Source organism: Cibotium barometz, chromosome 38 (assembly GCF_041138505.1).
Source record: "Cibotium barometz isolate CiBa-2024 chromosome 38, ASM4113850v1, whole genome shotgun sequence".
In the NCBI taxonomy this organism is placed as follows: Eukaryota; Viridiplantae; Streptophyta; class Polypodiopsida; order Cyatheales; family Cibotiaceae; genus Cibotium; species Cibotium barometz.
The window spans coordinates 5,097,499-5,110,830 of NC_141083.1; the positions used below are offsets into that span (position 1 = coordinate 5,097,499).

General features: G+C 40.4%; 1 protein-coding gene across 5 annotated transcripts; it reads right to left on the bottom strand.

Annotated features, from left to right (window-relative positions):
- Window positions 1-6,292: 6,292 nt before the first annotated feature.
- On the bottom strand, window positions 6,293-8,728 carry LOC147616269 (homeobox-leucine zipper protein HAT5-like). 5 transcript variants are annotated; one of them, XM_086777291.1, is made up of 3 exons: window positions 7,687-8,728; window positions 7,146-7,578; window positions 6,293-7,016 (listed from the first exon to the last, which is right to left on the bottom strand). In XM_086777291.1, exons 2-3 carry the CDS (start codon window positions 7,530-7,532, stop codon window positions 6,531-6,533), a joined length of 873 nt encoding a protein of 290 aa, XP_086633417.1. In that variant the 5' UTR covers window positions 7,533-7,578; window positions 7,687-8,728; the 3' UTR covers window positions 6,293-6,530. The 5 variants fall into 5 exon arrangements, with proteins under 5 accessions (XP_086633417.1, XP_086633416.1, XP_086633419.1 ...); XM_086777290.1 differs by having other exon boundaries at window positions 7,146-7,546; window positions 7,845-8,045; XM_086777293.1 differs by having other exon boundaries at window positions 7,146-7,546; window positions 7,648-8,027.
- Window positions 8,729-13,332: the final 4,604 nt, after the last annotated feature.

Here is a 13,332-nt window from a genome sequence, read left to right on the forward strand (position 1 = left end):
GAAGTTGCAAAACTCAATCCCTAGGAGTTGGACAGCCTAGTTTTAAAACCGGTTTCTTGTTTTTTGGTTGCTTGAAAATATGGCTTTAATAACTAAAAAAAGTGTAGACTTCTCAACTTCTTGTAACTTATCGTTGTGAGCTTAACCCCTACTTTTTGGAGGGGTTGAGTTCAAACTTGGTTGCCAAAATTAGGCTGCCTAGAAATTGGTTGCGTGTTACATGGCTGAAATTTGAAGGCCTATCTAAACCTTCAATTTGATGGCCATAAACTAGGTTTATCTTCAAATATATATATATTTACCTTCAAAATATATGTATTTATATGTGAAATTTTCAAAATAGTGGCTTGTTGTATCCACTCCAGGAGCTTCAAATTTCAGCAGCAGTGCGGTGAGAGCGTGCGCATGAACACGTCCTGACTCCTTATTAGACCGGACTGTGGACTACTGTACAGTGTACACAGCGTGACTGCAACAGAAAAGTGGTTCGTTATCAGCATAAAAGCAGAGTGCAGACAGCGTGCGCGGACAAGGCTGACGTGCGCTTGCAGATTGCATGGGTGGCAAAAACCTTTACGTTGATGAGGACAGTGGGGCAGGAACCTTGAATTTGGGCCTATTAGTAGAGAGCGTCACAGGGGAGAGTAGTAGATACTAGAATCCAAGCGGGAGGTGGTCGCCATCACGCGTGCTTAGGAGTCAGCACATCTCCTCCATCACGTAAAAAAAAAGGTGCCGTGGCTCCAGAAATCCAGACGAGTGCCAGGCTGCCAGCTTGTCCCATCAACCGCACTACGACAACAAAATTTAACCGGCCAACAGGGTAGCTGACGGGACAGGCCTTTCAACATTTCGGACCAGCCCTTGAATTTGAAGGGCGAGTTGGCAGGGGGCAACGGCAACCCCAAAGTTTCATTTGCAGGGCTAAGAGCCGTGTCCCGCGCAGCTTACCTTAGAAGTGGGAAAAGGAAAAATATCGTTGATGATATGATTTGTTTCTTTTTTTAGAGGCTGGATCATATTAAGGAAAGAAACAATCCGTAAAGCTTTTTATACGAAGAAGCTTAACTTCTAGATGTAGGTAAACAAGGCTTCATCTTTGTCGATTCATAGGTCAATAATGACTTCTTTCTCTTTAGTGATCAAGGAGGAGGCGAAATCCTCATTTGCCTCCTTGCATCGTATGTAGGATTGGTCTGCTTCTCACATATCGACAGGTGTTCATGCACAAACAACATATCCAAAAGGCTCTATACAAAAGCCAAAAAAATTGAGCCACAACTAGGTATTGATGCCAAGGCCAAATAGAAGACCAAAGTGCCAAAATGTAGATCGAGCACATGGCCTCGGGATCAGGATGGTGAAGTATTGTCAAAGATGAGGCTAACCATGCAGCCATTTGGATCAAAGGGAAATCCAAGCCATGGAAACTCCAAAACAATAGCTCCATGTCAACCTAGATCAAATGAAAAATGTAGAGAACCATCATCGATAATGAGGCAAGCTATATATCCTCTCGGGTCAAATGGATAGCCATAGTACACATTACACACCCTTGAAATCAATATAGTAATAGCTCCTGGGTCGAAGGGAATGCTGGCAAGCCCATCCTCGTGACTATAGTGTGAATATGACAGCTAAGTATACACCAAATAAACCCATAACTCACGGTCGAAATGTCGAGTGGTTCTGGCACAAATGAATCACCATGTGGGCCAAAACCAAGATGTGCATCCGCAAGATATGCCACATAATCAAGTACCATACATCCCAAGTGGCATATAATGCATCCAAAGATAAATGTCCAAAGAACATAGGAGCATGTCCACGGGCATCCATGGGAGCCAAATGAACATGACTCATAGTTGGTATCATGCAAGAAGAAATGTGAACCAACGCCATCATCCCATGTAGCATCGATGACTCATACCCATCGAAGACATGGTCCACTACATCATCATACGTATGATGAGCATCATCTATACCATGTAACATTAAATCGTGTGCTGATAGGTAGATCGTTCATGATCTGAGAACTCGAATCATCTGAATAGTTAGATTGTCCATTATCTGAGAGCTCAAATAGTTGGATAGTCCACGATTTGAGAGCATGAATCGTCGAAAAGATGAATTCGTTCATAATTTGAGAGCCCGAATCGTCGAAAACCTAGTTCATCCATTATTCGAAAGCCTAGTCTTAGATCATCAGATTGTCTGGATCGTTTGATCGTTGGTTCATTGGATCGTCTAGATTGATGGATCGTTGGCTCGTCGGATCGTCCACGAATGTCAAATCGTTGGAATATCGTATACAATCTTAGATCATAATATTATTAGGAAGCTGAGATGGTCTACGATATGAAATTGTTGGATCCCTACGATTTGAGAAACCAGTTGTGCTCCCCAAAGTTGTGATGATTGCTGCTTCTATTGAGAAGAAGGCCCCCATGCCTAAGATGCTAGCTGCCCCTTGCTTTAATCCACCATTACTGCTAGGTATTTGTTAAGGTTTCTTGATGTAGTAATCCACTGTAATTAGCTTGTTACACCTTGATTAATGATGATTTGAGTAGACCTTGATAAGATTAGCATTAATCTCATGTTATTAATCTCCTTTCTTAAGCAAGAAATTGTCCAAACTATCAAGTGATATAATAATTATCACCAATCATCTTGATTAAGCCTCAAACTTGCTTAATCTCTATATGATTCAATAAATCTACTTGTTGTCCACTTGTTTTGTCCACCTTCAACCTTTCTTTAAATACAGCCTTTCTTTGCACAGGAATGATTCTTTATAAGAAAATTAATGTAATATTTGTCACTACTAATCAACTTGATTAAGCCTCACACTTGCTTAATCTCTGCATAATTGTTGTCCACTTCTTTTGTCCCCTTTCAACATTTCTTTACAAACTTTCTTTCTACAACAATGATTCTTTGCATGAAAATCAAACAAGAACTAAAAACAAGTTGAAAGATTGAGTACTTACATAACGTATTGCACTCCAAATCTATGTTTAAAACTTGACTTATACCAAGATTTTGACTCTACATACTTTCTTGATCAAGATTTGCAATCAGCAGTCCAAGATTTTCACTGTGCACACTTTTTTGATCAAGATTTACAATCAATACTCCAAGATCCTCCAAAGACTTGCACAACAAATGATTTCGTAATCTTTTTTAATGTCTAAAGCTTGCACAAGACCAAAGATCTTTAACAAATCCTAAAACAAGAAATCCCTCAAGATTTTTCAAGAAGATAATGTTGGTTCTAGGGTTTGTTTTAATATTGTACAAAAATTAGGATTTATAAAGTAACAAAAATTAAGGTTTAATTAAAGATTATAGTAAAAAAACTCTAATCAAGAAGATAATCAAGAAAAAGCACATATTAAGTTTTTTAGAAAAAGTGATTAGCATATATCAAAAAAAATTAATATCCACTCTCTATAAAGATCAAAATAAAACTGCATAAAAGCTAATCTAAAAATGATTAATTACTAATCACTCCCTAAGCAAGGATCTAAGTAAAGCTTTGGTACCAATGCAACAAAGAGATCTAGGCAAAGCTCTGATACCAATGCAAGAAAGGGATCTAGGTAAAGTTGTGATACCAATACAAGAAAACAATCTAGGCAAGGAATAGAACTCATTGGTTGGAGTCCTCACAAGGGTTGGAGTCCACACAGGTTGCTCCTCAATGCCTAGAGTAGCCATAGGTTTATGAAGGAAGATATGAAAGCTCGGGTAAGTAGCTAATAGTTCTAAGAAAGGTAAAGGGTATAATATCTCAAAAAGGTAATGAGGTACAATGACACTAGGACTTGTGCCTTTTATAGTCCCAAGGCCCATGTGCCCACATGCATAAATGACCCTAAGCCCCCATGTGCCTACATATAAATGACCCTAAGCCCCCATGTGCCTAGCCCCATCCCCCCATGTGCATGTGCACCTAAAATCACTTCCTTCTTACAAAGGTCCACCACTAAGTTCGTGTGCACTTAATGAAGGCTAATAGCATGCGTCTATTTGTTCATTCATGGTAAATTTATATAGCATTGTATACATCTAGTTATATATACTACCAACCTTATCAAGCTCTTCTCATGAAAAAACCCAAAGAAAACTTGCATCTTCCCTTCAAATGTGACTAGCTAGCAGCATCTACTTCCTTTGAATGTGTGAACTAAATCTCCACCAACTGCAAAAACGAATGGGCCATTGAAGATGGTGAGAATAGCTCAAGATTTACTTGTGATATAATCAAGAGTAGTGCTACTTGGAATAGCATGGCACTTGTTCATTATTAAAACCACCACCATGTGGTTGACTAACTAGTGGGGATTGGTGTTAAATGTGCAAGACCCTACCATATATATACAATAGGTATATGCAGTTGTGAATTCAACCTATCTATTCACTTCACAAGTTACAACCGAGTTATAACCACAAATGAGCTCAAATAACTTTGTCTTCTTGCATTTAAATATCCCAATTGGCAATTTAAACCTGTGTGGAAACTAGCCCTTAGTATTAGAGTACAAACAACCACAAATGAACTCAAATAACTTTGTCTTCTTGCATTTAAATATCCCAATTGGCAATTTAAACGTGTGTGGAAACCAGCCCTTAGTATTAGAGTACAAATGCCACCACGGTGCATTTTTTCACAAGTCGCAAGAACATACCTATCTATCCACTTCACAAGTTACAACCACAAATGAGCTAAATAACTGCGTCTTCTTGCATTTAAATACCCTAGTTGGCAATTTAAACCTACGTGGAAACCGGCCCTTAGTATGCCTCCATGGTGCAACGTTTTTTTCAAAAGTCGAAAGAACATACCCACTTCACAAGTTACAACCACAAACGAGCTCAAATAACTGTCTTCTTGCATTTAAATATCCCAGTTGGCAATTTAAACCTTCGTGGAAACCAGCCCTTAGTATAAGAGTACAAATACCACCACAGTGTGTTTTTTTTCGAAAGTCGCAAGAACATAATAGGCTGTAATCTGCGCTAAACTGCATGAATTGATTTCTCGTCAGCTTGCCAATTTGACGGGTTACTGGTGCCTTTAGGAGCAAGAACTCAAAGCTATTCAGAAGGAAAGATGGCAGGCACCGGCAACCAAAGGCCCACTAGGATTGGGGGCATCCTAGGCTTTGTTTCCACGCAGAAGTTGGCTTCGTCCTAGGACGCAACCAAGTGCAAACTGAGGGGGGGTTCAAGTTACTCCATAGGGTTCAAGTTACTCCATGCACCAGAAGTTGGTTGTAGAATTTGTTTGCAATGGTTGCCAAACCCCTAGCTAGCGAGCTGGTAACCAACCTTGTTCTACCGTCTTCCACCAAAAAAGGTCAAAACAATAGTTGTATTAGTCAGGGCGCTGCATTAATCAGGGGCATGTATTCTTTTTTAGGAAAAAGTGCTCCTTTTCTTTCCATCTCTTCCCAAACTATTTTATGCTCCTGTGGACACGAGCTTTTTAACCAAGGTAAAAAGTTTGAAAACAAAATCCATAGAAACCAGGGCCCTCACAAAGACTGGTTGCCAGAGGGCCCGCAGCCACAAAGAAGCTGGCTTCGTCCAGAGAGGCTCGTGGAAACAGGGCCCTAGATTGATCGGTAGACTACCAGCTACCCACTGGAGGGTCACTATATTAACCGTGAGAACAGGCTCTTAGGTGATTAAGGCTCTGTTTGACTCCTAATTGATTACGTGGATTTTGCAAAGCTCGATTGAATTTTGGATTCATTGTGATCCCAGTATTGTTACAAAATGAAGGACACCCGTAGTTTGGACGACGGTTTCAAAATCCTTTCGACTTGATCTAAGGCCATAACGTAGCTTCTGTACTCAGGAGTCAGGACTCGCGACTCAGGAGCCAGGATTCGTACCAGCTTCTTCGTTAATGTCAAAGTTCGTTTCGGTGCAGCAAAGCTACCGTCCGATAATTTACGTGAAGAGGGATCGCGAGACCACTACCATCTGTACACCAAAGTAATCCTCATTTGCGACCTTCTAGCAACGTTCTTCTACAAAGTATACACATGACGACCTTCATTATAGTTGTTTTACCAAACACTGTGGGGAATCGGTGGGACCTATCTCGCAGCTATGGTGATCAATTCTTGATTGAGCCTCCGCCAAATCAAAATGAACTTACCTTCACTAAACTGGTTTTGGAATTTGGTCCTTACGATTATAAGTGTGTAGCATGACCCAATAAAGCAAGCTATACTTTAAGTTACTATAATTTATAATTTCATGGAACAATTGTAGATGGCATGAAGAGAGCTAAATTTCGACGCCGGGAATCTTTGTCTGTGCGTTAGCGAATGCTATATCAGAAGCATGCAACACGGCAGATTACCGTTTGAATTAATAATGCTTGCTGCAAGAAGCCCAATCCGAAAACATATTACAAGTTGATCAATTTTCATAATCAAGGCAATCAAACCGAGTTGATTAACATATCGAGTGGTGACGAACAAGCCGTATGTACTAATACAAGTACATAATTAGTTGGCTTCCCACCAATCGAAAGGAACAAAGCCGGTGGTGCTTTCGACTTCTTCGGAAAATACGTCTAATTCTGCTTTGATGCCGGCTCGCAGTCCACATGAGATCATCCTTGCATCGTAGAACTCAGGTAAAATATTTGCATCATTGAGGAGGCCTAAGGTTTCCGGTTGGATAATGGCCGTCTCTGATCCTGGATAATACACAAGAGAGAAGCTGCTTTGGTGGTCCTCATGGGTTGATCTGCTAATGGGGCTGTCTATGTTATCAACGACGCTTGCAGCATCGCAGCTGGTGTCATCAGCTGCAGCAGCATTGAGGCTGCGACTTCCATCTTTTTCTTTTTGTTGCGTGCATGCACTCTGCTCAACTTCTCTGACATGAGATGCATCTGGAGAAATGCTCCTTTCTTGCTGCGTCGGTACTTCCAGTTCCAACTTCACAACTTTATCCTTATTGTTCAGCTCACATTTCAATCTTTGAACCTGCAAAGAAGGACGTATTTGTAGTATAGAGATTACGCTATGGTAGGATTGATCCATGAAGGGGAAGGAATAAATCAAGTAAAGGGGACGGAATTCTTCAAGTAAGAAGTAGGATAAACGTGGCCCTACCTCGGCTTCTAGAAGCCCCTTGTCTCTGATTAGTTTGTCATGGTCAGATTTGAGCAGCTCCATCTTCTTCTTGAGAGAGTGGAAGTCCCTCTCCATTTGCTTCGTTTTCCACCTGGCTCGGCGGTTCTGAAACCAGACAGCCACTTGCCTCTCTTGCAGAGCTAGTTGGTTGGCCAATTGCAGCTTCCTCTCGGGCTCCAGCTTGTTATCCACGTCAAAGGCCTTTTCAAGAGCCCTCACTTGCTCTACTGTAAGTCTCCGGGCACGCTTCTCTCCGGGCTGCAACGGAATGCACTCTCCATCATCCTCCATCATCTCATGATCCGAGGAGGCCCCATCAAAACTAGCAGAATAGAAGGGCCTCTTGTTGGTGTTGTTTCCAGCCATAGGAAAGCCTGTAGCTGTAGTAGGAGATAAAGGCTGAGATTATTACCTGCATCCATACATAAATTAAAGGGTAAATAATATTCAAAGAAAGCGAGAGATTAACGAACAACTATACCAATGAGCAAAAGTAACGGTGCAGAGGGGAAGCGGAAACCTGTGCAGTTGGCTGGTGGAAGGCTGTACTAGGTAGGGGGGCGGGCGGGGTATGTTTGCCAAAGGATGGGGATGCTTGGTCATTTCGATTTACAATGCTTAAAGTTTTCAGCAAACTAAACTTATACCTGCTCCCGATAAGATAATATATACCGCTACCTGGTTTGCCGGGAAGAGCCGTGGTTTTCCTACAGGCTGGGCCCTCCCACATTGGTTGCCTCGGGCCTAGCGGCCGGCGGTCTTGCCGCCGCCATCCCTGCCTTGGCCAATCACACAACAGGTATATTAAATTTTTGGTGGAAGTAGCCCTTTCTCGCAGTCCCGACTCCCCAGCCGCCTCCGTGTGAGGGGGCTGTGGCCCTCCGGGCAGTGCTGGGCAAATCCCACCCACACGAGCGCTCAGTCCAGGCCCCGGGGTACGTGGCACTGCTGCCGGCCTCAATCTCCTTCAGCCCACCTCTTCCACGTGTCCCTGAAAGCTTTGTGAATGTCCCCCTGCTGATTCAGACGGGGGCTTACTTTCTTTTTTGTCGTGGAGAGGGGGGTGACGTGACTTGGAGCCTGGAGGTGAAGTGACTTGCAAGTTGGAGCCATTAACCTCCATTATCCAGACGTGGCCGTCTTTGGGGCTGTGCACACGTTTGGCCACCCGGTGGCCGGTGGCCCGGGTAACCACAGCACCACCACCGCACAATAGGTTACGGCCCGGGCATGCCGCCGATAATGGAGAGGAGCCTGGAGACGACGACGGCAATGGACTTGCGTAAGGAGCTCGGAAGGGAGGAAGTCGCCGTGGGAATAGAGGTGTTCACCGGGGTTGTGGGCCAGGTGACCGATGGGCATCCCTGAGCTCTTAAGCTTTAGCAACTTAACCTCCAACTCCACTATTTGAACGTATTTGTTTAAAATTGAAAGTTAACGTATGCACCATGTACTTGAGAGTGAGTTTTCTACAGATTAATAGTGTGACGACAAATTTCCAGGCAAGGAGAAGCATGGGCATTGGGTATGGTTGCATAAAATTGAATGGGCAGAAACTTGATTCACAAGCGAAGAGGTGAGACCCGCAGCCCTTGACTAGCTACACGGACCTCTTCACGAATTGCTCGCTTTAGGTCAATATCAATGTTTCTTATTCTTGCTCCTTAAGTATGAGCGCAGATTGCTTCTATTTTCAAAATCATCGTCAGCTCTTTCCATGTGTACGTAGGCAAAATTGTTCACAAGCAAGGGCGGTGGTTATTTTCCACATTTAAAAAAAATAAGTACCCGAACACGTGAAATAGACATTGAGTGATGCGGTCTTTACAGACCAAGCGGACATACTCGTCCGACACGGGCGTGTGGACGACGTGGCTGTTGTTGATTTGAGCCACAAAAAAAGGGACGGATGAAAACTTGGGCAGGCAGGGTCCCCGTCCAAGCGCCCGTTGGGACTTGAACTCGGGATCTGCCAGTGGCACCTTTCCACTTGGATTAGGGTTCGGGAAAAGACGGGTTCGCTTTGGCCTAAAACTTGTTCAACTTCGGGAAAATCCTTCTCAAATTCTTATGAGAAGGTAATAAAACCCTTTCAAATTTTACAAGTTTTAGTTATATTTTCTAAGTTCACATAGAAAATACCATCTCAAAAATAGCAATTTCCTTCTCATTTAGTGGTGAAAAGGATTTAGTTCCTTTACCCTAAAATTGTTTTCCCGAACCGTGACTTGGATATAAGCGATTTGTGACATTGAAGCCTTTAAAACTAGTTTCAGCAGAGGCAGTGTGTAAAAGTTGAGCGCCCGCCACCCACTCACCTTTGGCGGGCACTCAGCGATGTGTAAACACCCTAAAGGCTTGGATGTAGCATCCTCCATTAGACATGTGAGTAGCCTCACCCTTCTTAGAAGAGTAGGGGCTGGGCATAATTTCACTCAAATGCTCAAACAAAGGTCTTCCACGAATTCAATGGGAATATTTTTCTCACCACATCTCTATGGTCCTTTTTATATTAGCTTACATATCTCCCTACCGTCTTCTCATCAATCTCACACAACCTTATTGTCCAATGCCAATGTCTCATCAAAGCTTACACTTTGGGACACAAATGATAGGTATCTCTCTCTCTCTCTCTCTCTCTCTCTCTCTCTCTCTCTCAACTTGAAAATTTGTAAATGAGCAAAATGATAATTATAATCATGAATGAACATTATACACAAAAAATAATACATTTGAAAACTATATGAAAATGTGGTGCCCAAAATGCTTTACATATAAAAGTCCCCATAAGCTATAAAGTGGTCACCGAAAAAGTCCCAAAATGTTTCACAGACGAAGGTTAACCTATATAAGAAGCACTAAAAAAACCTATATACAATAACCCTAAACTGCAAGATATAATATATCTAGATAGTGCCACAAAATGTTGGTGTGTTGTAGACGTAGAGCCTCCTTCATCAAAAAGGCAACGTCTACGTGTTGTCTTGTGTATGCTGTGATAGTGCTTTTACTCAAAACTGCCAGCTCTATTGTTAAATTGACATGTACCTAGGTGATACATAAAAACCCATTAAAAACTTTAGATTTTTGAAACAAAAGAACTTTACAATTATACAATCATAATATTTAACATACCCTAGTTAATAGACGACGTACTTTCATGGACAAGCGTATGGGTAGGCCTCAAAAAGCTATATATATAGTTATTAGCATGACCATGCCCAATAGCTTGCCAATCTCAATAGGCTCTCGATAGCCTAAGTAAGACACAATGATGTAATTTTTACTGCAAGGGCATGTAACCCTGTGAAGATCTACCTTATAAAACCCAAGCGAAATGTATTCTCCATTGAAGACTCCATTGAAGAACCAATCACATATAGAGAGTAGAGAATTTAAATATAAACACAACCACATCAAGAATGAACCTGCTATAAAAAGAAGATCCCGAGCACATACAGGAGCTCTCCATCAAAGGGATCTGCATATTTTCTTAGGTAAAAAAAATTAGTACTATTATTAAAAATATATAAGTTAAATACTTATTAGCACTTGCACATTTGTGTGCCTTCAACTTGAGTAGCAAACTTGGTGACAAATGCAAAAGATCCTATCATCCTAATCCTATTTAAAGTATATACGTGTTAACGTGCGTGTAGAGGCTATTAAAATAGAAAGCTTTATAAGCACAAAAAAATTCTCAAACTTAATCAGCATCACACAGATAGCTAACAAAATAGACTACTTATATCTTGGACTTGACCTATACCTAGTTAATACATACGATCCATAAGAACTTTGAATTTTCAAAGACAAAGAGCTCTACAATCATATAATTACGATATTCAACCAACCTTGGTAATAGATGTCGCATCTTCTTCGACAAGAGTACATATTGACCTCAAAAAAGCTATATAAATAGTCCTCATTACAACCATGCCCCATAGACTCCTAGTTAATAGGCTTTTGGTAACCAAAAAGAACACATCTAAATGGAATCTTAGAGCCTACAACCCCATCAAGCTAAAACAAAACACTCAGTCAAAAATAGCAAGGATCACATCCAAAAAGTTAAAAAAAACATAGATACATCAAGAATGTACTTATTATAATAACACCATCCCTTATACGCATGCATATACCAGAGAACACTATCTCCTTAATAATTATCCAAAAAAGTTTAGAATATTTTTCATAAATTTTGCCATGTCCAAGAGCTCAACCAATAACTGAGTAGGGATAGAAGCTCTCCATAGAAAGGGATTTGTATAATTTCTAAGGTAAAGGACATTAGTGTTATTACTCAAGACACATAAGCAACACCCTAAGTGCTTTTACAATTGTGTATCTTCCATCTAAGCAGAGGATTCAACGAGAAATACAAAAGGAGTCAGCATAAAATAGCTCCTCATTCTAATCCTATATGAAGCCAAAAAATCCAAAAAGAAATTGTAAGTATAAAGGAAATGCCAATATTAATTTGTATCACACAAACACTAGTTAAGTAAATGACCTAAAAAATCACCAAAAAAAAAACTTATCAAATTACCTCTACATTCATCTTGAAGCCAATGCAAGACCTCTTGGAACACCACATTCGGGGTGCAAACAATACCAGAAGTGCTTATGTGAGTTTTAGATGTAGTGTTTGAAATAAATACTTTCACACCATTTGATAATCTCACTCGTGAGAAAGCCACATATAATTGTGTCGTTGATATAGGTGTCACCAAGTATAACCCTAGAATTGATAATGTTTGTCCGTGTGATTTATTAATAGGCATGATAAATGCAAGATTCACAAGAAATTACCTTCGCCTCATATCAAAAGAAAACTATAAAGTACTTGGTATGAAAGTTATTCTAGGGATGAAAACCCTATTCCCAATATTTATACATGTAATTATTTATGCTTCTATAACCTTAGGAATGGAAGTGCTTATATATTAATCTTGTACCATTGCATTTATAATCGTTTTTGTGGATAATCTCACTCGTGAGAAAGCCACATATAATTGTGTCGTTGATATAGGTGTCACCAAGTATAACCCTAGAATTGATAATGTTTGTCCGTGTGATTTGTTAATAGGCATGATAAATGCAAGCTTCACAAGAAATTACCTTCGCCTCATATCAAAAGAAAACTATAAAGTACTTGGTATGAAAGTTATTCTAGGGATGAAAACCCTATTCCCAATATTTATACATGTAATTATTTATGCTTCTATAACCTTAGGAATGGAAGTGCTTATATATTAATCTTGTCCCATTGCATTTATAATCGTTTTTGTGGATCTAAATTTGGCATCAAAATAATAGGAGCATTTTCGCCACCTAAATTCAAGCTATTAAGATATTATTTTATGTACAAAAGGTTAGCCTCACTAGCTTCTTTAGACATAGAATCTGCACTTAAGAATTCCTTGTCCTCTACAGGCATTACACTTAAAGCAATGCCATTAATAGCATCAACCTTAACATCACGCTCTTAAAAAAAACTTACATAGACTCCAATTCTTAAAAGCCTCGTGTACACACCCATTCAATGGGTTATTGCATAGACCCTATTTGAAGAAGCATTTTGGGAGGGATTGACACAACACCTTCCATTTCACTACGTATAGTCCCATTACCAATGTTGAGGATCCACCATGCAAATTCTTGCTCCATCGATTTACTTGCATTTGAAGAACACGCATATTTTCAATAATCTTTAACACAGTTTGTTCTCTCTTTAGATTTTTGAATGGCACAATGTTGAATTGACAACGCCCTCTCTTCCCCCCTTTAGAACAACTAGCACATTTTTTTTGAAATATGCACCAAAAAGCATGACCTTTCCACCAAAGAGCTTGTCATTAGATGTTATGTCTCAGTATCTAATGCGAAGGCATATCGATATGTCATCGATGCCTCATCCCAAATTATCAATCTAAGCACTGAGCAAAGAAAAAACTAAGGCATTATTGTAAGCTTGCATATCCTTTCAGAATTACTTGCCTTTGGCATCACCAACTGAGCAAAAAAGCTTTATAGCCTTAAGGGGATTCTCTACGGCCAATAAAGATACCTTCCTAGCTCCACAACAATGCCTCCCCATAACTTATCGATGGAGTATTCTTATCTCTTCTTTTCATAATTGAGCATGGGAAAAACCACAAATATA